General features: G+C 40.6%; 1 protein-coding gene across 2 annotated transcripts in view; it reads left to right on the top strand.

Moving 5' to 3' along the window:
- Positions 1 to 27,869, top strand: part of ADAMTSL1 (ADAMTS like 1) — a 330,890-nt gene that overhangs the window by 167,640 nt on the left and 135,381 nt on the right. For both annotated transcript variants that reach the window (XM_017500657.2, XM_017500658.2), the window contains 2 exons: positions 7,757 to 7,967; positions 24,861 to 25,040. In XM_017500657.2, the coding sequence (XP_017356146.2) occupies positions 7,757 to 7,967; positions 24,861 to 25,040 (391 nt within the window). The remainder of the gene's footprint in view (positions 1 to 7,756; positions 7,968 to 24,860; positions 25,041 to 27,869) is intronic.

Genomic DNA, 27,869 nt, shown 5'->3' with positions numbered 1-27,869 from the left:
CAGTGTAAAAGTGTTCCTATTTCTCCACATCCTCTCCAGCATCTGTTGTCTCCAGATTTTTTAATGATCGCCATTCTAACTGGCGTGAGATGGTATCTCAATGTAGTTTTGATTTGCATTTCTCTTCAGGTTCATTTTTTATTCTCCCAATTCCTGCCCAGAAGTCAGCTATTTCTACAGGAACTGATTCCTTTTAGTGGAGAATGGTATTTAGAACCCAAGAGCTGGGTACTTGATTTGCTTGATGCTACTGGGATGTCATCGCTTCTAGGCCTTTCAGAGAGAGCTAGGAAATACTGTACACATATATATATATAGTTGTATATACTCATTTATGTCGGTTAATATATCTGTGTCTATCCATCTATTAAAAACCACGAGTTCATACTGCTTGCAACATCAGTTCACTTCTACTAGATTTATCTTAGTCTTTCCGCTTTGCGTATTTGTAACTCTCCCCTCTGACAGTAAGAAATCTGGCTCCCGTTATTTTTATATATTTATGTATTTGTTCAATCCTTCCTGAGTATTTGACTCCCAGCCATCCTGGCCAAGTACTGAACCCTGTCCCCAGGCCAGTGGACCACTGCCCACAAAACCTCATGTTAAAGTTTAGTCCCTTCCAAGTGGAAGAGGAATGGAAGGCAGAGGAAGTTAAGGCCAGTTCGAAAGTTCAGCTGCAGACCTGCAGTGCCCTGTTGCCCACAGGGAGCAAAGCGGAGCCCTGGACATGCTAGCTCCTCACTTCCACTGAAAGCTTAGCTTGACTCCAGTGGAGGTTTTTAATCAGACAAAGTAAGGTGACCAGAGTCACATTTTTGAGAGACATTTTGGTGGCTGTGGGCTAGGGATAAACTGGAAACGGAGATGTAGAGATAAATTGGGGGCCACTAGTGAGAATCCAAGAAACTGAAAGTGGGATGCATCCCGGACACTGTATGTGCCCTCCTTAGGCTTTCTAGAGTTGGCACACTCGGTGCGGCTGCTTTATCATTAGCAGATTGCTGTCCGCCTCCTGACCTCAGAGGCATTCTAAGGGAAACAAATATCTTTGGAAGACAAGAAGATGACAGGATGCAAGCGTTGGGCAGAAATGTCAAGCTAGAGGGTTGCACACAAGTTTAAAGAATACTTCTAACCAATAACTTCAGTTTACAATAACCTCAGCTTCCTCCAAACCAAAACTTCACTTTAAATTTCGGAATAAAGAAACAAGTCTACTTTGCTGCAAAAGTGGAGGTAAAAGAAGGTTCTTAGGGCATAAGAGCTCAGGGTGGGGAGGATCTGCCATTAGAAATTATGAACATTTATACCAGCAGCAAACAATGAGTTGCTGGAGGCAACAGTCATTACCCTCTCTGAAAGAGTGGAGGAGAAAAACCTTGGCAACTCACATAATGAGCCCTTGTCCAAAGGAAGGCAGAAAAAATTCCTCCTTTTGTATAGCTAATACAAACACAAGCTGCCAAGAAGGCCCAACCACCGTGGGTTCTTGATTGCCTATATTAACTCTGATGGCCGCCTTTACAAAAAGCTAACACGTCTTGGGGAAGACCACACTCCGCCTTTGCCCATTTGGCTGCCAAGTATATGGCTGCTTTACTGAAATAACAAATGCTAGTGGATTCATGACCCTGGGTGGTATCAGTATGTTTGTTTCCATTATTTAGAAATAGATCTGTCATTTTGTCATTTGTCACTTTCTGAAACTGTAAGCACCAGGAAGCCCAGCATTTGCCACTCAGGTCTATTAATACTTTGTTCTACTGGCCTTAAGAGAGAGTATGATATAATAACTAGGTATGCAGGAGCCAGGCCATCTGAGTTTGAATGCTGATTCTCTTGTTTACCAGCTGTGTGACTTTGGACAGGCTACTTAACCTCTCAGAGCCTCTGTTAGCTCACCCTGTAAAATGGGGAAACTTATAGTACCTTTATCACTGATAAGTAAGTCAATGTATGTTCCCATGTCTTGGGTAAGCTAAGTCCTGGGCTCTGCTGAGACCTCAGCGAATGAGGCTCGGATCATGCAGAACTGAGGCTCATAAATCCACAGAATTGGCCCTGTGATGAGGAGCAGCCCCATTCTCAGTGCCTTTGTGTGCATGTCATGGCGGCCTTGGGTTTGGCACAGGTGGCATGGCATTGAGGGATACCCAGCAGTGGGCATTCCGGGCCATGATTTGACTTTTCCAGGCCTCAGCTCCTGCTTGTTAAAATGGAGAGGATAATAGTACCTATCTCATGAACCTGTGGAGAGGAATAAAGGCGGTAATGCATTTAAAGCAATAGGCACAGAATCTGGCTCATTTAAGTGCTATATAACTGTTAGTATTACTATTATTATTGGCGACCATGTGTGATGTCAGCTGGATTGTGGTCACGTCACAATTTATAGCTCATGCAAGGCTAAGGGTGTTCTGCGCAGCCCAAGTTCAGGAACTGGCCAGAGTGACAGGACCACAGTCTAGTAGGCTAGACTTTGGGCAGAACTCCAACACTGCCCAGGAAACAAAGTGGAAATTAGGAAGCAAAGTTGAAAGCTTAAAACCCAGTTAAAAGGACAGGCCAATCCAGGAACACTTGACGCTGGGCAAAGGGCAGAAAGACTGATTCCAGCCATTAAGGTAGAGGGAGACCCTCTGTCTCCTGTCTGCCCTTGGTCAGAAATCAGTCGCTCAAGGACTGGGCAGGGTCAAGCCAGGAGGGCTTCTGCTGTGATCTGTCAGCTCATGGAGCTTTTCCTGCAAGCAGGTTTTGACAAAAGGGACAGAAACATGGAGAAGAAGGGCTCAGAGGAAAGAAAGCAGTATAGTAAAAGAATGCTGGGGAAACCAGCCTCCCAAATATTTTGGCCAAGAGCCCAACCATGAAGCTCAACACCTGAAGCCTAGGAGCTGAAGGAAACCATAGCAATCATGTTTACCACCCTCCTTATCTAGGGACACAATCCTTTAGCCAAAACCACTGGGACAGATGTGTTTCAGATTCCAGAATGTTTTATACTTTACAAAGATGTTAGGATTACCAAGACATAAATTGTGTAACACCCCTAGCAATTTTCTGGGGAAAAACACTGTAATCCACCAGGCTAATCTTGCTGCAGGAAAATGTATAAATATTTACACAAAGTGGGATGCAGCCTGTCAAAAGCATATTAATTCAGGTCCAGTTTGCCATGAAAAGAGTTTACACCACACTGAAGGAAAATGTGTGGTGTTGAGAGCTCCTGGGACCTTGAAGTTGGGAGCGAACAGTTGTATGAAGGGCACAGCTAAGATGTCCACCAGCCATGTGACTCATCCAGAGGTGCACACATAGTTCACTGCAAATTCAACTCAGTTTTCACTGCATACTACTGAACGTCTGCCAGGTCCCAGGCACCATGCTCAGCACTGAGGTTCTGTCATGTATTCATATTCAGGGCTGCCGTATCAAAGTACCACAAACCAGAGGGATTAAAGCAACAAAGTACCACAAACCAGAGGGATTAAAACAACAGAAATGTATTGCCTCGCAGTCGTAAAAGCTAAAATCAAGTTAAAAATCAAGGAGTCAGCAGGACTATACTCCCTCTCAATCCTGTAAGGAGAGTCCTTTCTTGCCTTCTGTAGTTTCTGGTGGCTCCTGGCACTCCTCAGCATTCCTTGGCTCGTGGATACATCACTCCAATCTCTGCCTCTGTTGTCACATGGCATTTTGCCTGTGTGTCTGCCTCTTTTCTTATAAGAATACAGTCACATTGGAGTAAGAGCTCACCCAACTCTAGTGTGACTTCATCTTAAGTGATTACATCTACAGTGACTCTACTCCCGTGTAAGGTCACGTACTGAGATACTAAGGGTTAGGTCCCCAACATACATTTTTTTTTTTTTTTGGAGACACAGTTCAACACATAACAAGTGGTAAACCAAAATAGACCTAGCCCCATGCCCTCATCAAGCTAGCAGTTGAGTGGGGAAGTCAGATTACAAGTATGTTGAGAATTTTCAAATGGGAAAGTATTAATGGGACCCTACAATGAGAGAATTTTACCCAGTTGAGGGTTTCCTCCTGGAAGAAGTAGCGTTTTAAATGGAAATGAAAAAATGAGTAAAAGCCAAGCAAAGAGGGAGAGAAGGCACTAACGCCTTCACTCTCTGATGCCTAGACCAGAGCCCCCTCCTCCTTGCACTGGGCTTCTGTAGAAGCCAGGCCCCAGAACCCTAGGCAAGGCCTCTCGGTGTCTCACAGACCACCACTCATAGCCAAGCTTGACCCCAGGCTGGCTCCTCCTGGCCTGCAGTTCCTCTCTCAGACATAGCCAAAGGCACAGAATGCAGGGATTAGGGCATCAGCACCCAGCAAGACCCAGGCCCACAGTTGCATCCTCTCTTCAGGAGAGAACATTTATGTTGTTGCTTATTGTTGCAGTTTATTCTCATTGCTCTATATAGTCTTGTATGAAGATGTCATAATTTTTTATTCATTCATGTGTTGGGGAGAGCCTCTGCTTTTTCTTTTTTGGCCTAAGTTGATTAAAATATTTTTGACCCAGAATCAGCAAGGTCTTTAATATACAGATAGCTTCTGCTGACCTCCGTCCTTGAGAATGCCGTGCACTTTTAGCAGGGCAGGCAGATATGTCTGTTTCGTGAGTTTCTCTGAGCAGTGCTCAGGTGGCCTCATGGCTGCCAAAATGTCTCTGCTTCAAGATCCCAGGGGCCAGAAGTGGTGGCAAAGTTTGGGGAAATGAGGTTGTAAAGCCTCTATTTTGATGAGTGTTAACCTTGGGACAGCATTAGCTGTGTAGGCAGCTACTTTATGAGACATACAAAGAAGGGTCACCAGCATTGGCCATGGCTGTTAGATTTTGTTTTATACCCACAACATTTTAGTATTTCACTTAAGAGTGGAAAGAAAACCTTTTTTGAAGCATAATATGTATAAGAAAAGTAAACACAAATCTTATGTGTTCACTTGGTAATTTTTCGTAAAATGAACCCAGATCCAGCATCCAGATCTACAAAACACCCCAGAAGCCCTCCCCACAATAGCTCTCTTCTAGTTTTTACCCACCAAGGGTAGCCAACATCCTGGCTTCTAACACAGTGGAATAGTTTTGGCTTTTGCGCTTATATAAATCACATAGTATGAGTTTTTGTGTTTGCGGCTTTGTTCCATCAATTTGATGTTTGTGAGATTCATTTATGTTGTTGCTTATTGTTGTAGTTTATTCTCATTGCTTTATATAGTCTTTTATGAATATATCATAATTTTTTATTCATTCATGTGTTGATTAACATTTGGGTTTTTCCAGATTTGTGCTATTATGGACAGTGCTGCTATGGATATTCTTGCATATGTCTTTTGATGAACATATGCAAATTTGGGAGAGATATATACTTGTATTGGTTGTCTATTGCTGCAAAACAAATTTCCCTCCACACCTAGTAGCTTAGAATGAAAGTAAACATTGATCCCCTCTCACAGTCACAGTTCATGTGAATGAGGAATTTGGAGGCAGCTTGGGCAGGCATTTCTGGCTTGAGGTCTTTCCTGAGGTTGCAGTTATCTAAAGGCTAGCTTGGGGCCGAACGGTCTGCGTTCAAAGTAGCTCACTCACATGGCTGGCAAGTTGATGCTGATTATTGGTGGGGAGGCTGCAGTTTTGCACATGAACTTTTCTTAAGACTGTCTGGGTAGTCTCATGGCATTGTGGCTGGCTTCCCCACCACCATGAGTGGGCAAAGAGAGAGCATCAAATTGGAAGCATTATCCCATTTTTTATCTAGCCTTGAAAGTCACATAGAGTCACTTCTGCCTCATTTCATTCATTAGAAGTGAGCCAGCAAGTCCAGCCCATACTCAAGACTCTGCCTTTAGAAGGAAGGCATGGCAAATAATGTATGAATGTATCTTAAAACCAGTAACGCCACAACATCTTAAAGCTTAGAATTAACTTAAGCTAAGTGTTTAAAAATAAGTTTACAGAAATTTATACAATGATCTGAAAGAGATATATTTAACCTAGCTTCTCCTCTTCTATTCATTTAAAACTTTGCAAATGTTCACAGGAGAGTTTTTAAGGTATTTTTGGAGATAGCATGGTACAGTGGAAAGTGCAGAGCCAGAAACAACCAAGTCTGAATTCTGGACTCATTACTTACTAATGATGGGTATTTGGACAAGCCAGCCTCTTGGATTCTCACATTCCCTCAACTGCAAAATGAGAATAATCAATAGAGCTTATCTCATATTGTTCTGGAGGTAATTAAATGAGATGATATGTTAAAGTGCCCTCTATGATGGTAGGGTTCATCGATTTGCTCATTTATCAGGCATTTATTAGCCTAAAAGGTGCTCTGATGGACCCTGTGATTGATACAAAACTGACTCAGATGCAGACCCTACAACAGGAGGTCTGTACTCTAGTAGGGCCCTTGACAGGTGGAATAACCATAATACAGTTGAGAAAATGGTCATTGTGGAGCACGTGTGGATACAGTGTTTTAAATATAGATCATATTTGGATATGTAGAAATGAAAGACATTTTGAGGGGCAACAAAAGGGCAAAAGATATTCCAAATTAGGAATGCAACTTGCATAAAGGCACAACTAGAAAACCATGGGGCATAAATGGAGAAAAACAAACAGATTATTACAGATATGGCTAACCTTAGTATAGATGAAAGGAGGTAGTAGAAACAGGTTGGAAAGTTAGTTATATGTCAGAGCAGTAGTAAGAGATTGAGCACATACGCTTAGTTTTACAGTCTGATGAAAAACATTTAGGTCAAAAAATTTTCAACAAACTTTCAGGACAAAAGTTTGGTGGGACTAGCTGCTAGAGGATCTACTTAACATGCTTTTCTTGGCCAACTCCTGTTTGTAAAATCTTTGTCTTCAGATTGTAAACAGAATTTTCTAAAACTGATCTTTAGAGGATGCTTCTGACTAAGAGCCTGAGCAAATGAGCTTTGTCCTTATCATTCCCAGTTTGGAAGCTGCATCTGCAGGAAAATTCAGTGGGATTGTTTTTATAGGCCCTTAGCTCACTATAAATGTACTTCTCAAGACATGGCCCTTTGGAAATGGCCAGTCTGTGCACTCAACTCATCTGCATATTTGTCTGCTACATCTAGATAATGAGCCATTCTCTTCACTTACTTTCCCTCAAGAAGACTGATCGATTCAGCAGCTTTCACTTCTGTTACATTATCCAGTCCCAGGCACTGATGATATTTAAACATAAGACAGAGACATTTCTATGCAGTGATGGAACTTTGAAGGAAGTCGGAGCCCATGACCTTTTACTTTGAAGCCAAAGAATTACAAGCATTAAATTTTCAGTCTTGCTAAGAATGGGAGCTGGAGAAATTAGCGGAAAGTCCTCTTTAAGCCCCACAATTCAGTATGTGGTGCCCAAAGCCTTTATGTACTCAATCTGTGTCTCTTCTAGCATTCCTCTCTTATTTTGATGAAGTTTATATGTCCTATCAGAATGGACATGGTTGTAACCATTATTGGTGATTTTGTAGATAAAAATTGGATATTCCATTTTATCTCCCTCTTTGCTTTAATGTAAATGAATTCTAGAGCGTTAAGGGAAAGGATAGATGCTAGGCTTAGGATGGAGCTGCCAGCTGATCTTGGGCTGGCACTTCCCATATTCCCAGGTAGGGGTTTTTACTCCATTAGCAACATTGGAGTTCATGGGAAATGTTCTCTGCACAGGTACTGAGGGTGAGCTTTTCCTCTCTGATTTCTTCTCAGGTGGGAAATTGGCAAGTGGAGTCCATGTAGTCTCACTTGTGGGGTTGGCCTGCAGACCAGAGATGTCTTCTGCTCCCACCTACTTTCCAGAGAGATGAATGAAACAGTCATCCTGGCAGATGAGCTGTGCCGCCAACCCAAGCCCAGCACAGTGCAAGCTTGTAACCGCTTCAATTGCGCCCCAGCCTGGTACCCTGCACAGTGGCAGCCGGTGAGTTCTGAGGTTACTCAATATTGGAGCTTGTGTTTGCAACAGTGATTCAAAAAAGGGATGCTCTCTCAGAGTGGTTTTGTCCAGGGATGTTAAAGGATGTTTAAGGTCTGCTGATTTCTGCCTTCTTAGTACGCCACTAACCTGATTTAAATCCAGATCTTTTAATAACAAATATCATGCTTTTTCTACTGTATCACACCTCAGTGACCTCCAAAAGCAACTCAGATGACCCATCTGTTAACCTGAGCATATTTATGATGAAGCAGTCACTGAGCTAAGGAAATTTAAAAAATAAAAAAAATAAAAAGACAATGTGGTAGGTCTTCCATAAAGCTAAATTTGTTCTTAATTTATACCCTTTCTAGTTTTTTTGCTGTTCAAAATTCAAAGAAATAAGGGTAATAGGCAATGATTTTTTTAACATCATTACTTAGCAAAATAAGTAGTTAGAAATGCTGAGCCAATTCCAAATATTTTTATTTTCCTGGTCCTATGAATTCCAAAAGTCTGGGAACCATCGTTTCAAAACAGCATTGACAAGCTGCAGCCCTCAAGCTAATTCTAGCCTGCATCCCTTTTTTTTTTTTTGTAAATAATATTTTATTGGAACACAGTTACACTCATTATTTTACATACTGTCTATGGCTGCTTTTGCACTACAAGGGAGAATTGCATGGTTGTGATAGAGAACATATGGCTCATAAAGTCTAAAATATATGCTATCTATCCCTTTGCAAATAAAATTTCTGATCTTGCACCAGGCATATATAATAATAATACTAACACAACTATTTTATCATAATTTTCTATCTAAAAATAAAATGCCTTTATCAAACTTTAGGTAAATAATCTTTTTGCATGCTTTTAAAAACACAGGATTTTAGGTTGATTGCATAAAATTTTATTTTGCAATTTGTTCCCTATTAGGACATAAGACACAGCTTTAAAGGGACAACAAAGGTCACAAAAAGTAAGCATGGAAGGTGGAGGAGACATACATCTTTGTTTCACTGAGACAGTTTTTTCACCCTCAGAAGTGTCCCATTTGGGTGATAAATGATGTGGTCATCAGTGAAGAAGGAGAGAGGATGACAGCTCACACACTCTTGCCTTGCGCAGAAGGGGCTCCTGTTTCCAGGCAGGAGCCTGTGGCCTCCTCTGTGCTTTTTCCTAGTCAGTTAGGAGAGCCCCTTCTTTCCCCTTGCTCCTTGCCCATCTTGGAGCTGTGGTTTAGTAAAATACTCAAAGAATCAAATCCTGGCGAGTAAACAAAACACAAAATATGAAGCCTCTGGTAACAGACATTAAATATATATTTTCTTTTCGAGCTTAAATGTATATGGCTAAGTTTAATTCCATGCTACTGTGGATGATTTGTAGAAGTTAAGAGAATGTCATATATTTTGAACACCAATACCGGCACTTAAGAAATATGTATTATCGCACACCTAGTTGAAGTAAATCCTCACAATAATTCAGTAAAAAGTAGGTTTTATTAGCCTTATTTTAGGCTTCAGGAAACTGAGGCAAACACAGCAAATTTAGGGTTGGCCATCAACTCAGCTTATGTGACCCTTTCCACTCTACCAAACCCATGTGTACGGCTACAAGGCCTTCAGGGGTTAAACATGAGCACTTTTGTTTTACAGATGATGTCACTTTGGCCTAGATATAGGCTTGCTTAAGATCATAAAGCCTGGATCTGATTTCTAGTGCGATTATACTACCTTACCTCTAATTGAAGTGAGTCTGTGACCTTAAACAGCATCACTAACCTATGCCAATCCTAATAAAAGGTGAGGAAGCATCTCAAATCAACCTCCACTGTTGAAATTGTTAAGTCCCCATATTATTAGTAGCTTGTTGCTATTAGGTACATAGATTATGGATAAAATGTTTCCTGAATGATGAAATGAATGAATAGATGAAGAATATTTCTTATGGGTCCTGAAAATGCTGGCTTTACATCTTACTGATTTTTTTTTAATAGTTATAGGTCTTAATATTGTTCTAGCCTTGAATTGAGTGAAACATCAATGCCTTTTTGATAGCCACACATGCTGCTAAATAGTGATGTTGACTCATGAAGGCTTTTCAGTTTTTCGGGCACAGCCACACATATGACCTTTTTTTTTTTTTGGTCAATTGCCACTGCCACTACCTGTATGCCCAGCATCCCTATTTGAAACAGTGGACTTCCAAAGAATCACTTATTCTTTAATTTTCATCTACCTTGGGCCCGTGAAGATAGGAATTTACTTTGAAAGCTTTTCTATTTCCTTCTATTGTGGAGAAGCCTTTGAGGATGAGTCAGCTTTCAGTCCATTTTTCAGGTTGGGAAACTTAGTAGTAAACAAGTGTTGGAAGTTCATCCAATGAATCAGTAACTACAGTTGAATAGGACCTTTAAAAAGTCTCTTCTTTCACACCTGAGACCCAATAATTGTGAAAAATAGTCAAACATAACAAGAAATAACACAGAGTGTGAAGGTCAGCAGTGTTTCTACCGTCCAGAGACAGCCCTTGTTAATGATTTGGTGCACAGGGTCTGTTTGTCCAACATGGAGAAACCCCATCTCTACTAAAAAAAAAAAAATACAAAAATTAGCCGGGTGTGGTGGCACGTACTTGTAATCCCAGCTACTCAGGAGGCTGAGGCAGGAGAATTGCTTGAACCAGGGAGGCAGAGGTTGCAGTGAGCTGAGATCGTGCACCCAGGCTGGGTGACAGAGCAAGACTCTGTCTTGGAAAAAAAAAAAAGAATATTTGATCACTTTTAGGAATCTCTAAACCTGGAGTAAACAATAGACCAATTCATCTTACATTATTTACTAGAATCCAACTTCTTACGTTCCGTTGGGAAAAATTAGCTAATGCTGACTGCTTGTGAAAAGAAACCATTGTTTATGCTGTGTGATTCAATAAATCCAGAGTAACTTCAGGGGTCCCTGGGCTAGTTGGCTGTGGTTTTAGAACCTAGCTTAGTTAGGACACCAACTGTTGACAATCCATTGCCTGGTTTGCCCTGATTCGTCAACAGTTCTTACTGGGAAAGGGAAACTTGGCATACACTCACATTCGTCTTTTCCATTTAGAAAGGATCTGTCAGAGAATAATGCTGAGGTCTCCAATCCTTACACCCAACTTACAGCCTCTTTCTTATGAAAGAAAAGGAGATGGGGGGATCGCATGTTTCATTTAAAGGAATACAGATAACAGCCTGATAGACACTAGGGTTTGAGGGGAGAAACTCTCTCATCACTGTGTGAACACAGAGTTATCACTGACTTGATGTGTATGTTTTTTTTTCTGGGGGGGAAAAAAACATAAATTATGTAAATTGTCATCTGCCAGATAGGAATGTAACCTTCTTTGTTCTTTGTAGAGCATTAGTCTGACAAATGGCAAATAGCCAACGTTTACACATTCTGCAGGTCCGGAGAGGACCTAGCATGGAGTCCAAGTATTGATGTTAAAATTTTGTTTTAGAAACAATTAAGCAGAAATGAAGCAGAAATCTAATTCTAGCTTCGGTTGTGAGGGGGCCGTGTTTATTTCAGTTCTGCCTGTTGTTTAGTACACTGTCCTTTGCTTTTCATCTCTGGTCTGTGGGAAGGAATCATTTCATATTTATCTTTACCAATGTATTAATAGCTTTAATATCTTGTTAGTTTGTATTTAGATGGCTTTTAAACACTTACTTTTCTGCACATTAGTCCTCGGCATCTTCTGTAATTTATTAAATACACACATCATCATCATCATCCTCTTCGATGTTGGTTTTAAGTGACTTACTGCACACCTCATGAGGGATCATATCACATGGGTGAGTTACAACAGCATAATTGAGAATCACTGTTACCTATACCACAGCTTAGTCTCAAACACTTTGATCATGACTGTCTACTGCTAGGATTTTTCTCCGTGACTCTCAAGCCAGTACATGTCTTCTTCAGGCCTTCATCCCTCTGTGCATCCACCCCTACCCTGTCTCCAGGCATGGCTCTCCCATCCCTGCTCGTACACTCTTCTGCCCACCTACCGTTTCCCCCTCCCCTCTGCTGATCAAGGCCCAGCAGGCAGCCTCCCTCTTCTGCAGTGTCTCCTCTGTGATCTTTCTACACTGAATCCACATCATGTTCAGGGAAACACAGCTCACTTAACCACGTGTTACCTGCTCAGGTGCTTTCTCATGACTTCTGAGCTAGACCACAAGGTCAGTGAAGGCAGAGACCAAGTCTCAATGAGACCCCATGACACCCAGGACACACCTGCAAAGCACTGGGTTTGGTGCTGGGAAGGTACATGCCCATTCTGCTGGTCTCATTTATTGAGCACTTGCTACATTTCAGGAGCTGCTGCTTTTTATGACAGCAGCAATTTCTCTGTGTTCACAACAGCTCTAAACACTTTACATATTCAGCTCACTTAATCCTCACTGTCCTATGTGATTGCTACTAATATTGTCCCCATTTTACATGTGAGGAACCTGAAGCACTGTGAGCTTAATTGGAATTTGAACATTCTCTATTAGACCTCATTTGCTGCACTTGGCCTCCCTCTTTTGAGCTTCATGGCGACCTAGTGAGGAAATCAAGTCACAAAGCTGGTAGATGCAGAAGGGGGCCTGTGTGCTTCAAACTCATTTTCTCTTCCACTATGCAGTGTGGCTTTCCCAAGATGTCTTTACCATCTGCTCTTAACTATTAAATTCTGAAGAAATCTGGTAACAGTCCTAAAATCAGCAGTTTACAGAACACTCGGTATTTGTTGCTTCTATCCAGGACAGTTCTGTGTGTTGGCTTCCTATTGCTGCTGTAAGAAATTACCACAGACTCGGTGGCTTAAAACAACAGAAACCCACTATCTTATAGTTGTGAAGATCAGAAGTCCCAACTCAGTCTCACCTGGCTAAATTCAGGAGATCAGCAGTCCTGCCTGCCCTCTGGAGATCAAGGGGAGGATCTCTGTGTCTTTTCTGGCTTCTACAGGCCACGTGCTTCCTTAGCTCATGGCCCCTTCCTCCATCTTCCTCCCACTGCTAACTCTGTCCCTTCATCCTCTCTGACTCAGACCCTCCTGCCTCCCTCTTCTGAGGACCACTGTGACTACCTCAAGCCTACCTGGATAATCCAGGATCATTTCCCCCTCTCAGGAGCCCTCATCACATCAGTAAAGACCCTTTTACTGCACCAGATCACGTGTTCACAGGTGCCAGGGATCAAGATGAAAATGTCTTCAGGGGCCATTGTTCAGCCCACCACTACCTGCTATATTGTGGGCGAAGCACTTAGTCTCCACTAGCACGAGCTCCTTGAGATTGGGAACCTGTCTTCCACTACCCCTTTGCCTCTCTATATCTAATCTATCAATGTATATGTCATATGCATCAATATTCCTTCATTTGTTTTTGTTCTAAAAATTAAATTGAAACAAGGAATTTAAAAAAAAAAAGATGCTGAAGGTTAAATGAAATGAATTGGTCCACTTTGGAACATAATATATATTTCTCTGTATTGCATGTGTTTTATGTTCAAGATTGTGTCCACCCAACTGTACATACAGATTGCACACATCTGTGCAAAGACAAAGAATTGCTGCAATCTCTCTGTCCTCCCCTGGCTTAAAACTGTGATCGTGTTGCCATTTCCCACTAAACCTTTCTTAATCCGGGTTACAGTTCAAAATGCCTGCAGTTCAGCTGTGTAAAAAAGCATATGAGGGAGGAGTCCCTGCTAGTGATATGAAGCAAAAGAGAATTTTAATGATAACTATAAATGCCTGAATTAAAATTTTCATTTTCTAGTTTTAAACACACAAACATATATGCAAGCAAAGACAAAAATACCTTTGGTTTGGATTAGAGGACTGAATTCTGGCAGAGTGACATAGTAATCAGTGTTGTTATATTCCAGTGACTAAAATATAAATCTACAGAAGTTAGAGGCTATATTTATTTAAAATTTTCTGTCCCGGGGAGGAAAAAACTCTTAGGATGTTTATCTCATTTTCAATAGTGTATTTCGTAAGGAAATGGATACTTGATCTTATCTTTAGAGGCAGCAATAAACATAGCAAAACAAATCGAAAGTCCAGCTTTACGTGTGATTGTTTTTGTTGTTATTTATTAGCAGAAAGCTCTTTGGCATGATTGCTCTTATCTTGATGGGTGTGCAGCCCATCAAACCATTGCTTCACACCATAACAAGAATATGAAACCCCAAAGGTGCAGTGTGCACCCTTTGTACTTCCAGAGTTAAGAAAGCTTAACTGAGACTAGATGAACAAGGGAATTCTTTTCTTTTTCTTTCTTTTTTTTTTTTTTTTTTTTTTTTTTTTTTTTTTTTTTTTTTTTTTTTTTTTTGAGACAGAGTCTCTCACTGTCACCCAGGCTGTCGTGCAGTGGCACAATCTCGGCTCACTGCAGTTTCCGCCTCCTGAGTTCAAGCAATTCTCCTGCCTCAGCCTTCCTAGTAGCTGGGAATACAGACATGCGCCATCATGCCCAGCTAATTTTTTGTATTTTTTAGTAGAGACGGGGTTCTCCATCTTGGCCAAGCTGGTCTCAAACTCCTGACCTCATGATCTTCCTGCCTGGGCCTCCCAAAGTGCTGGGATTACAGGCGTTAGCCACTGCACCTGGCCAAAAAAGGGAATTCTAATACCCAAAATGGTTGAAGACTTCTTTTCTCATTTCAATAATTATGTTTAGTAAGTGAGATTTCAGTTCTCATTTTTCTGTGTTTCTCTAGGCCTAATTCAGTTTGGCTCAGCTATGACCTCGACTGTGTACATAGCACTGTATCCAGCTGCCTTTGGGCTCCCTCAATCTCACACGTCGCTGTTACCTCAAACTCCAAAGGCCTAACACCAAGCTTGATCCACACCTGCCTGCCACCCCTTTCCCCACTAACCTAGTCTTTCTTCATTGATAGTTATTGTGTAGGTGACACCAGCATCTGTCCTGCTTTCTACTTGGAAACTGGAGCCTCATGCATCCATCACACTTAGTCAACATCTGTACACTGTTTGGTTCCACCTTCCATATCTCCTCCATCACTCCCTTCCTTTCTAATCCCTCTCCTTACAATCAACTCATTAAACCCTTGCAAATGGCCTTTTACTTGATTACCTCCCTGTATCATCTTGCCTAACTTTCATCTACTGTTTCCTAATCTGGCATTGATGATTCTTACTACAGGTTCTCTCTTCTAGCCTTTAAAATATTAATAGACACTGGGAACCCCTAAACAGGGTTATGGTATGCAGTGTTACATAGACGTATTTGAGCAGGAAGTCCTTTCTCCATGGCATACCTGTTAATACCTCACAAAGCAGTATCGTTTGGAACTTATTGGCCTATGCTGCCTGAGTCATTTTCTACAAATTGGATCATGTACTCCTACTTTGAAACCCCTAATGATACCCCATGGTTTTAAGATTATGTCCAAAGGCACTTCACCATGTGCCCCTAATCTGATCTCTCAGAATAATTTTCCACCTACTTTTCTTCATGGGCCCAGCAGTGCACTGTCAAAGGACTGCTCTGAGTCATCAGAACATGCCATGTCCCTTCACACCTGAGTGCATGCACACAGTCTTTGACTATGCCAGCATCCTCATCTCCCTGGCAACTGCTCACGTGTCATTGCTCACTAGAGCTTCCCCAGTTTTTCCATATTTAATTGCACTCTTTGTTGTATTCCGTTTTTGCAAAACTGATCACATTGTATAGTAGTTTTTCTCCCTCACTGGACTGCAAATACCTGAGGCTTAGTAACCGTTTTTTATAAATCCCCAGCATCCAATACAGTGCCTGGCACTCAGTGAGTACTCAATAAATGTTTGGTGAAAGAATGAATGAGTGAATGAAGAAACAAATGAAGTGAGTTGGAAGTTGTAAGCAGAGTGCAGAGTGCATATGTTAAACGGAAGTTAGCCTTAGAAACTAAACATAAACGTCACTTTGTATTGGGTTCTATAATATTAGTAAAAGTATCAAGGAAATCAACTCAGCTCTACGTAAATTAAACTACCAAGATGAAACCGAAATTTCAATACCGGCAGAATTTATTAATGTGCTTATTATGGGAAAATCTTTAAAAGTACAGGACACTTGAGCCATTGTATTTTTTGTGTAGAGACGTAATTGTTTTCCTTATTATGTATTTTTTACTTATAAAAATGAACCCATGACCTCATATCATAAAACATGTATGGCAGCAGATATAAGCAATATAAATAATATTTTTGTAATTTATTTTGCTTATTGCATATATTTAAAAATAATACCCCTTACTGGAGATTTATCTCTTTATACTAGAATATCATTTTGAATGATGACTCACAAAGGCAAACATGTTTTATTTTATTTCATTATATCTCTCTTGCCATTGCTCCTTTGGAAACATTTTCTTCTTTGCATCCTGTCTCTTGCATAAGAACTCTCAGCTTCCCCAGGTAATCTTAGCACATTCACAAAATCATCATAGACTTTAGAGCCTTGACTCCTTTGAAATTTCATCTTCTACAATTTTACAAAATTTCTAAAAATACCTTTCATCAATGCAAACACACTGAAGAAAATTTCAGAACACAGACAGACAAGCATTTAGGAGCAAAATCCCTGACATTTACTCAGCCACATGGCTGCCTCCCATACTTGGAGCATTAGGGTCTCCAGCAGAGCACGTACCATCACTGGCTGAAACCCACTGCTGCCTTACTGTGAAGCAGCTTCTGGCTAACGATAAAACAGCCTGATAAAAGGTGGATGATCAGCCCATCAGCTGGATGCTTGTTTTACATCTTTTTAACATCTGGATGTAGAGCTCTTTTGCTCATCCAATCATCAATTCAACAAACATTTATGAAGTGCATGCTGTTTGCCAGATACTCTACTAGGCTATGGGGAATATAAAGATGAATGAATTCCCTTTCCTCAAAAGACCCATAATCCTGTGTGCATACAAGGAGGCAGGGGAAAATAGTAGACACATAAACGATGAGCCCTTACAGAAGAGATAAGATACTCTTCTAGGTCAGGGTGGGTGGGGGTTGATTTATTTGCCAAAATGCAGAGGGGTTGGAGGAGGTTTAAATAAAGATGTGGCCTTTTACAAAGAAATACCTAGTTTAAATTAATTTTTGTGGGTACATAGTTGGTATATATATTTGTGGGTGCATGAGATGTTTTGATACAAGCACACAATGTGAAATAAGCACATCATGAAGAATGGGGCATCCATCCCGTCAAAAACGTATCCATTGAGTTGTAAACAATCGAACGACACTCTTTATTTTAAATGTACAGTTATTATTGACTATAGTCACCCTATGGTGCTATCAAATAGTAGGTCTTATTCACTCTTTCTAGTGTATATTTTTGTACCCATTAACCATCCTACCCTCCCACTCAGCCCCTCACTACTTTTCCCAGTCTCTGGTAACCACACTTCTTCCACTGTCTGTGTCCATGAGTTCGATTGTTTTGTTTCGATTTTTAGATCCTGTAAACAAGTGAGAACACGCAATGTTTATCTTTCTGTGCCTGGCTTATTTCACTTAACATAATAACCTCCAGTTCCATCGATGTTGTTGCAAATGACTGGATCTCATTCTGTTTATGTCTGAATAGTACTCCATTGTGTCTGTGTACCACATTTTCTTCATCTGTTCATCTGTCGATGGACACTTAGGTTGCTTCCAAATCGTAGCTATTGTAAAAAATACTGCAACAAACATAGCACAGCGTGTATCTCCCAGATACACTGATTTCCTTTTTTGGGGGGTATAACCCAGCAGTGTGATTGCTGGATCATAAGGTTGGTCAATTTTTACTTTTTAAAGGAACCTCCAAACTGTTATCCATAGTGGCTGTACTAATTTACATTCCCACCAAGTGTATAAGGGTTCGCTTTTGTCCACATCCTTGCCACCATTTATTATTGCCTGTCTTTTGGATAAAAGCCATTTTAACTGGGGTGAGATATCTCACTATAGTTTTGATTTGCATTTCTCTGATGATCAGTGATGTTGAGCACCTTTTCACATGCCTGTTTGTCATTGTGTCATCTTTTGAGAGATATCTATTCAGATCTTTTGCCCATCTTTTGATTGATTTATTTGATTATTTTCCTACAGAGTTGTTTGAGCTCCTTATGTATTCTGGTTATTAGTCCCTTGTCAGGGTAGTTTGCAAATATTTTCTCCCATTGTGTGGGTTGTCTCTTCACTTTGTTGATTGTTTCCTTTGCTGTGCAGAAGCTTTTTAACTTGTGATCCCGTTTGTTCATGTTTGCGTATGCTTGAGGGGTATTGCTCAAGAAATTTTTGTCCAAACCAATGTCCCAGAGATTTTTCCCAGTGTTTTCTTGTAGTAGCTTCTTTGTTTGAGGTCTTAGATTTAAGTCTTTAATCCATTTTGATTTAATTTGTGTATATTGAAAGAGATAGGGGTCTATTTTGATTCTTCTGCATAGAGATATCCAGTTTTTCAAGCACCATTCATTGAAGAGACTGTCTTTTCCCCAGTGTAGGTTCTTGACACCTTTGTTGAAAAAAGAGTTCACTGTAGCTCTGTGGATTTGTTTCTGGGTTCTCTATTCTATTCCATTGGTCTGTATGTCTGTTTTTATGCCAGTACCATGCTATAGCTGATACTGTAGCTCTGTAGTATAATTTGAAGTCAGATAATGTGATTCCTCCAATTTTGTGGGTTTTTTTGCTTAGGATAGCTTTGACTATTCTGAATCTTTTGCGGTTCCACATAAATTTTAGGATTGTTTTTCTATTTCTGTGAAGAATGGTTTTGGTATTTTGATAGGGATTGTATCGAATCTGTAGATTGCTTTGGGTAGTAAGGATACTTTAACAATATTGATTCTTCCAATGCATGAATATGAAATATTTTTCCAGTTTTTGATGTCCTCTTCAATTTATTTCATCAGTGTTTATACTTTTCATTATAGAGATATTTCGCTGCTTTGGTTAATTCCTAGTTTTTTAATTTTACGTGTGGATATTATAAGTGGGATTACTTTTTAAATTTCTTTTTTACATTGTTCACTGTTGAACATAGAAAAATGCTGATTTTTATATGTTGATTTTATATCCTACAAATTTACTGAATTTAAATTTATTAGTTCTAATAGTTTTCTTGTAGAGTCTTTAGGTTTTTCCAAATATATCATCTGCAAACAGGATAATTTGACTTCTTCCTTTCCAATTTGGATGCCATTTATATCTTTCTCTTGTCTTATTGCTCTAGCTAGGACAAGTAGTGGCCTTTGACTTAGACCTTCACGCATATCTTGGAAGTCTCTGGATGAACAGAGAGCTGGCAGGCATTGCTCATGGACTGAATGACATGATCAAAAGCCAGAGCAGAGAAGGTGTCTGTGTGCCCAGGAAAAGGGACATTGTCCACTGTAGCTAAAGCATGGGCACATGGCAGTATGTCAAGGAATGGGCCGGAAAGCTCCATGCAGATCAAAGTGAAGGGCATAGTCAGGAGTCTAGACTTTATCTTCTTACGATTGAGAATCTCCTAAAAGTTTTATGCATATATCAAATATTTAAATGAAAATGTTTAAAAACTTTTTCTGCAGCTGTTTTATCATGTTGTTACAGACCTATATACTGTCGGAGGTCTGTGCCTTAAATCAAGTCCTAGCTGCAAACTGATAACCCAGTTGTGTTATTTTCAGTGAATGATCACTCTATAGTACAGTTTTATTATATTGACACCCGTGAAATAAGACAAATTATTTTCATTATTTACTTCCTCAATTTTAAAGAGAGAGAAAATTAACCTACATTTTTTCTTTATTGCCAAATTCACTAAGAAACTCTAAGTGAACAGCTTGAATCTGTAACTCTCCTTATTTAGCTACTTGTTTATTTTGGAGCATTTATTCAAATTGAATAGAAGCCTATGTGCCTCACAGAATATTTAGAAAAAGAAAACTTCAGCCACCAGGCATTGAGGAGATCCGTACTCCTACAAATTCAGCATCAGTAGTGGAGTACCTAAAAATGTCAATCACTAGGCAACAGAAACTTTGAGAGCATGTTTTTTATGTCTGAAGGACTCAGTAGGATCCATGAGGAATCTGAGTGTGAATTATAATCAAAAGATTAAATGAAAAGTGGCTTGATGTCATTTTGAGGTTTAGGAGATAATAGTTTTATGAACCAGCCATTATTTCTCTCAGAGAAAAAAGTACACTGCATTTTCAACAGTGTAAATATTTATGGATCATATCAAAACATCATATACTCCCAGAATTTATTATAAAATGTCACTCTATTCAGCTCATACCCTGACCACTTCTTTACTGGAAAACAAATCATTAATTTTAAAAGAAGGAAATGAAGAGAGCATGTGTAAGAAAGAAAACTAGAGGTGGACTAATTCAATCCTAATGCTTTTTATTTAAGATGTATGAACATACTGGGGAAAAGTTTTAAATGAAGTTCCCAAACACTTAATATGAGCAACAACAGAAGCAAAACCTCTTCCTTCTTGGAGCTAATGGTCTAAATGGGTGGTAATTTCTGAAAGTATCAGAGCCATTTTAAAAAATAAAATGAAGTAATGGGATAGACTTCTTTGGCTACTCTAGGTAGGAAGGTTAGGGATGGCCTCTCCACACAGCTGAGAATGGAATTGAACCTGGATTATTCAAGAGACTCAGCCACATGATGATGTAAGAGAAGAATGGTGCAGGTAGAAGAGCAAATGCAAAGACTCTGTGGGAGAAACAAGCTTGACCGTTTGAGGGGCAAAACAACAAAAAACAAGTCTGTCTGGAGTATACAGGGAAAGGAGGGAGTCAAAAAAGAAAACAGAGGTGCACAACGCTTTTCTTGCTCATTGCTATGTATTCACCTACATAGAACCATGCTTGGCTCATGATTGGCACTTAATACATTTATGTGGAATGAATTAATAAAGTTGGAAAGATTTAAGCTAGACAATGTCTAAGTTCCACTAGGGCAGGAACCAGAATGTGTAGTGGTTTACAGGGCAGGGTTAGAGGAGTGTAGATTTTTTTCTCATTGCAAGGGAAAGTCTTTGGAGTGTTTTAAGCATGGAAATTGTGCATTCACATTTATACTTTGAAAACATCACTCTTGCTACTGTGTAGAGAACACAGTGTAGAGAAGACAATATGGGGTTTCCAGCAGGAGGAAGCTCTTTTTAAATGACCACATTTGAGTGTACCGTCTATAGCCTGCTGGAAACGCTGTATCTTAATCCATTCCAGCTGCTAAAACAAAATACCATAGGCTGAGTAGCTTATCAATGACAGAAGTTTATTTCTCACAGTTCTGGAGGGTAGAAAGTCCAAGGTCAGCGTGCTGGAAGTTTCAGTGTCTGGCGAGAAACCTCTTTCTGGTTTATAGATGGTGCTCTCTGGCTGTGTCCTCACATGATGGAAGGGGCAAGGCAGCTCTCTGGAACCTCTTGTATGAGGATATTCATCCCATTCTTGAGGGTTCCCCCCTCAAGACCTAATCACCTCCCACATGTTCTCACCTCCTAATGCTATCACCTTGGGAACTGGGATTTCAGCATGTGAATTTAGGGAGTGGCAGGGAGGACACAGACCTTCAGACCAAAGCACCAGTAAAAGGCAAGAGATGATGGATTATGGTATACTGATTTATTATTTATTTTAGAAGTACAGCTTACATGTTTTGTAAGTAAACCTGATCTTATTTGGCCAAGAACTGGATGCCAGGGGAAGGGTGGTAAGAAAAAGGAAAAACTTGAGGGCTTAAGTTTTTGCCCTGGATGTGGCACAATTAAATGAATGGGGAAGACTGAGAGAGAAGTAGGTTGGGAATGAGGTTGGCGGGGCAGCATTAAAAGTTCCATTTTAGGCATGTTTAAATCAAGATGCCTATTTGTATTTAAGTGGAAATGCTGAGTAAGCATAGAGGAGAAGTCAGAGCTTAAAATTAAAATTGTTGATTTATCAGCACAAACTTCTTTCTTTCTGACAATTGTGGTTTCAGAAAAATTACATAAAGTTCATGGAAGAATCTTAGTAATTCACAGAATGGAAAGTATTGTTGAAAATATAGTCCCAAAATTTGGCAAATCCTTAGGAGTCAGTAATCCACATGGTTGTCTACTTATAAAAAGAATGAATGAACAAGAAAAGTTTATAACTAATCTGATTATAATATAACTGGTTGGTTTGATGTGAGAATTTGACAACAATAAGAGAAGGTCGAACCTAAAAAATTATGCAAAAGACTGTAAAACTAAATTTAAAACCTTAGTTATCCATAGCAACAGGAGGAATATCCTAGTCAAATGGAAATCTTAGCCACTAATTTCAGTTTCTCCCAAGTACCAACTTCAATTCAATGCTACAAATTTTTATTGATAACATTCACAGGAGGCATTATTCTAGGCAGTGTGGGTACAAAATGAGTTAAAGAAGTGAAATCCTTTAATGTCTTATTAAATCACTACTAAATTAGAGCTAAAATTTAAATTTGCTTCTTCAATACATGAAAAGTCCACAGAGTCACTGAAATGAGCCACAGAGAAGACAAAGGTTTAGGCCAGTCACTTGAATCATTAGCTCTGAGACCATAAATTTTTTTCTTAATCAAGCCGAAAAGACACACTAGAAAAGCCCTTAGAAGGATCTGGTAGGACCTGTGACAAGTGACAAGTGGTCTAGCTTCATGGCATCGCCTAAGAGCTTTGTTCAAATGTTGCCTCTCAGAAATCAAAGAGTTTAGGGAGAACATATTTCCAGGGTCACCAGAATTTAGATGAATTACTTTAAATTCTGCTTCCCAACCTGAATCATGGGCTGGCTCTTGCCAGTCAGGGATAGTCGCAGGAGGGAAAGCTAAGAATTGAATTGCAAAGCCCAGGTGTGTGAGAGAGTAAGACCAGGCTCTTGGGAGGCTTAGTGCTGATCAGGCTGAGAGCCGTCCTTATGAAGCAATAGTCAGATTACTCCACACTGGGTCTGCAAGCACACAGGAGTTGCTTCTCTCCACAGAGGAGGGAAGCTGAGTTTGGACTTGTTGTCCAGCTGTGCCCAGAGCATGGTGTCCAGTAGGAGCTCAGTAAATGTTGTGATAAATAGCAAGAAACCAATTCTAGCCCCTGTGTGGCCTTCACTGGGTTGCTTACCTCTCTGAGCCTCAGCTTTTTTTTTTTTTTTTTTTTCTGTAAAGTGGAAATAAGACCTAGCTTGTAGGTACCTGGAACCCACCTCCTAGAATTTCTGATTTGCTGGGTCTGAAGTGAGGCCCAGGCGTCGGTACTTTTTCAAAGCTCCCCAGGAGACCTTGACGTGCATGCAGGGTTGAGACCACTGAGTAAGAAGGTGAAAGCTGGGCTGCAGTAATGTTCTGACTGTACACAAGGACACTGGTATCACCTCATAATCTTGACTGCCGGCAAAAAACACCAGAGCCATTCTGGGTACAACTCACTAAGCAAAGACCACCGTGGGTTCTGAGAGGGGCACTCCTCCAGCAGAGCAGGTCCTTGAGCACAAACTCTCAGGCTTTCTAAGCCCAGGCTTGGTCTCTCAGCAAGCCCAAAAGCAGCAAGCTCATGACAAGAGACTATTCTGGAAGAAATCAGCAGGCTCTGATTTTTACAATAAAATATCCCCAGCACAGAGTAGTCACAGGTGGAACTCTTTGCCAGGGTTACGTCCGACGGAAAGTGACAGAAAACCCAAAAAACATTGGCTTAAAAAAGATAGAAAAGTTGAGAGGGGGCAGGGTGCAAAAAAAAAAGATAGAAAAGTCTTCTTCTCTCACATAAACACAGGCAGTCCAGAGTGGGTATGGTGGCTTCACAGTCAGGAAACCAGATTTCTAATTTTTTGCTTATGACAGCCCAAGATGAAAGCTTACATTTCAGACATCACGTTCACATTCCAGCCAGCAGGGAAGAGAAAAAGAAGGGAAGAGATGCCACACTCTCTTCGTGGGTACTTCCCTGAAAGCACACACAACCCTTCCTTTATATCCCATTGGCCAGCATTTAGTCAAATGGCTGTGTCTACCTTCAACGGAGATTGGCAAATATCGTCTTTATGCTGAAATGTCATATGCCTAGTGAAAAGCTGGGGATTCCTTTGCTCTGAAAAGGAAGGGATACGCATTTGAAAATAGCCAACAGTCTGTGCTTCAGGGGTCCTCCCTCCCACTTCATGACCCTGGATCATAACTATTCAGTTACATGTAAGCAATGTGCTTTATTGGGGTTCCTCTGAAAACCACTGACATGAGGCCATTTTTCTTGCATTCCAAATTTCAGTGGCTCTGGCCCCCACTGCCCTAAGAAAACATCAATCCTGCAAGAAAAGTATTCCAGGGGGCTTCTTAAGAAAACCAGACCCTAAATCTGATGCCCATTCAGTGTGGTAGAGTGCCTTCACTTAGCGAAAGGACTGTCTTTTCTGCAAATTAATTTCTCCAGATTTATACCGATGGCAGGAGCTCTCTCCTGTTCATTCTGGAAGCAGCAGAGATGATTTTCCCTGGATCATAAATATGCTGAACACTCTATTATACTAACCTTTTAAACCAGTTGTCTTGGATGGGGCTGCAAATCATAGTTCAGGAGCCACTTTCTAAGATTTAAAGGCCCCAGAAATTCCTGGATACTCTAGTTAAATACCTGGGATTAAGAGTGGAGAGGGTAGATCTTGCCACAAAATTCACCTCAAAGTGAAGAAACAAAATCCTTTGGACCAATTCCTGGTTTTTTTCTTTTTCTGCTTTTTTTTTTTCTTTTTCCTTTACTCTTCCAAACTAAGGTAAGAATTAGCAGTTAGACAAACTGCCTTCCCATATAGGATCTACTTTTTTTTCCTTCCGTCTTTCCTTCCCCAGTGTTCCAGAACGTGTGGCGGGGGTGTTCAGAAACGCGAGGTTCTTTGCAAGCAGCGCATGGCTGATGGCAGCTTCCTGGAGCTTCCTGAGACCTTCTGTTCAGCTTCAAAACCAGCCTCCCAGCAAGCATGCAAGAAAGATGACTGTCCCAGTGAGTGGCTTCTCTTGGACTGGACAGAGGTATGTGTGTTCCTCGGGAGAGAATAAAAGACACCCAAGTAGGAAAAGAAGGCACCACAAACATATACATAGAAAAGGCAAGAAGAAAACAAAACAATCCTCCTAACATTATGGAACAGTATTTTTGTAACCATATGCACCATAGTGTGTAACTAGCTTTTAACGAGGCTGCAGGGGCCCGAGTTACGCAGCCAGCACTTAGCCAGCAATCGGAAGCTTGGAATTGTAAATGGGCTCCTTGTGGAACAAAACCAGACCTCGTTGGTGCTGTTTTGGCCCAGAATTGTTTTCCACACACTGGGTTCTTCTCCTTCTAGCTCCATACCACCCCTCCTCCTGACCTCCCTGTACCTCCTCCCAGATGTTTCTAGTCTCTATTCAGGAAGGGCAAAGCCTCTCTAGCACGTCTCTTCCAAGTTATTGGACAATAAAGGACATGATTTATTAGGAAAAGAAGGCCAAGGAAATCCTGCCTGTTTACTGTTAGTTTCCTGGCTCTAAAAATCTTCAACAACTTCCCAGCAAGAGAATTTGATTTCCCTTGCTGCCCTACACTTTGGGAAGTGATTGCGTCAGCATTCACCATTTGTGACTTTATCTCCTAAGTTAGAGACATACCTCTAACTAACCTATCTTTCTAAATCATGCCTCTTCTGTTTCGGGTGTCTGCTGATTCATTTACACCTAGCTTCAAGTCATTTGTTTTCAGCCACGATCACTTCCTTGAGTTGCCTTCGATTCTCCAGCTCCATATGCCTGTGTGTCTTCCATGGAGAAATCCCCTCAAAATTGTTGCCTCACAAGCAGATTTAGCCTAGAACAGAATTGCTAGACCTGAAGTGAAAATTTCTGTAAAGCCAGATTAAGACTTTCCTTTTTCTAGCATATAAGCATTTGAATGGGCCTTCCTAACCCCACTGCCTTTTTTTTGTATAGTATACAACTCAACAGGAGGGAGCTGCTGCTGATTGAAATACCTCACAGAGATACTTGCCTACAGAGGGCAAAGCTGCCTGTGAAAATTAAGATCCAGCTCTCTCAACATAGGTTCTTAGAATTCTTGCCCATATCTATCAACCCGCATAGAAGTCTATGAGATGGTGCCTGCTACGTGCATTGCAATTAAAAGTTAACTTACGTTACCACAGGAGGTTTTATAATTTGGCAGTAAAATTGCTTCCTGTGGTATCTCACCCCAAATATCTCAGAACATTTGGGGAATTATTTTCTCATGTTTTGGAAAGAAATTTGATTTCAGCAAGATAAAAGATTAAAAGTGTATAAAATGAGCATGTGTATATTTGTATTTGTGCACGTGCATGTTAGTGACAATTTTTCCATGGGAACGTTGATTTGGGATATGGCATTTGAAGAACACCGATGTATTTGCCAAGTGGCTCTAGATGAAAACATTCTCCCAGTGCAGTGTTATAAAAGGAATTGCTCCCCCAAGCCTACCAGCTGATAGTCCATCATGAGTGGGCTGCTGAGGAAGGGGCTTGTGTGTATTATAATTGTCTTCCTGTGTTCCTGGAGTTTGTGGCCTTTGAAGTACATGAGACACAGAGGATTCAGAAAAAGTTCTTTTCTGCCTGCAGATTTGAGAGGGACCCTTGAGATTTTGGACTAAGGAAAAGTTCCCACTGGTCCCATTAAGTACCGTAGGCCTTCAGAACAGTACTAGCGCAATGTGTTGTTAAGAGTCCAGACTCCTCAAAGACAGGCAAACCTAGGTCCGAATCTGACTCTGCCACTTACTGGCTATATAACCTTGAGCTAATTACTTAACCTTTTTGGTCTTAGGTTGCTTATCTGTATAACGGAGATACAATAGCATCCATCATGTAGGTGGGAGGCAGAAATTAAATTTAATATATATTGCATGTAAAATACTTTGTGCCTACTAAAAGTTAACCCTCATGATTCTCTTCCATTTGGGCTCACTTATCATGAGAAGGAAAGGAAATAAAAGGAAGCACTCACCATGGCTGGCTGGGCCTGAGGCCACAGCTTAGGTCTCCGACAGGCTCTCCTGGTCTTCCTCAAGAGAATGTTATATTTTGGGAACTGGGAGGAGTTAACTCTTATCCAAGGAATGTTACTAGGTTCTGAACTATCTGGATTAATGAATGTAAATTCCAAACATTTGGGGTGGGGCTGGGCATGGTGGGAAGTAATCCCTGAATCGCTGGGATTAAACTCACACTGGTGCCCTATTGAAGCGCTCCTGGAGGTGTTCACAAAGGCTCCGCATTGGCCCTGTCATCCTCATGACCATTCCCCTGGCCCCCTGGCTGAGATGAGATGTGCATTCCACATCTCCCATGAGACTGCTCTTGGAGAAGGGAAGACCTAGATGATCTGCGGGTGTTTTTCATCCTCAACTATCTGGGCTCAATCTCATAGTTACTGCACAGAATCCCACAGAGATGGAATTAAACCAAAGTTTTACAATTTCAAATAAAATTACTTACAGATTCTATTTTTGAAGTTAAGACCTCTCAAAAGGGCATACTTCTTTTCCTTAAAAGAAATCCTCAATCTCCTGAAAGACTTGGATATTAAATATTTTTAAATCCTATTTTATGGAAGTTGCTCCTTCTCCTGCCAAAAATGTCTTAAAAATAGTCAATTTTAGAGCTAGAAGCAGCTTGAAAGATCCTATAGCCTAATTACTTTGTTAAAAAACTAAAACCACAGAATGCTTTATCAAATGAAATGTTACTATGAAGTCAAAAATCTTAAACATAAAATTAGAGCTGTTTTGGTTTAAGTGTGAGTAGTGATCTCAGTTATCCAACAGTTGGGTCTCCTCATTACCTGAGAAGC

Source organism: Cebus imitator, unplaced genomic scaffold (genome assembly GCF_001604975.1).
Source record: "Cebus imitator isolate Cc_AM_T3 unplaced genomic scaffold, Cebus_imitator-1.0 Scaffold267, whole genome shotgun sequence".
Taxonomy (NCBI): Eukaryota; Metazoa; Chordata; class Mammalia; order Primates; family Cebidae; genus Cebus; species Cebus imitator.
Note: the sequence above shows the minus strand (reverse complement) of the source record. Positions and strands in the feature narration are given on the sequence as shown.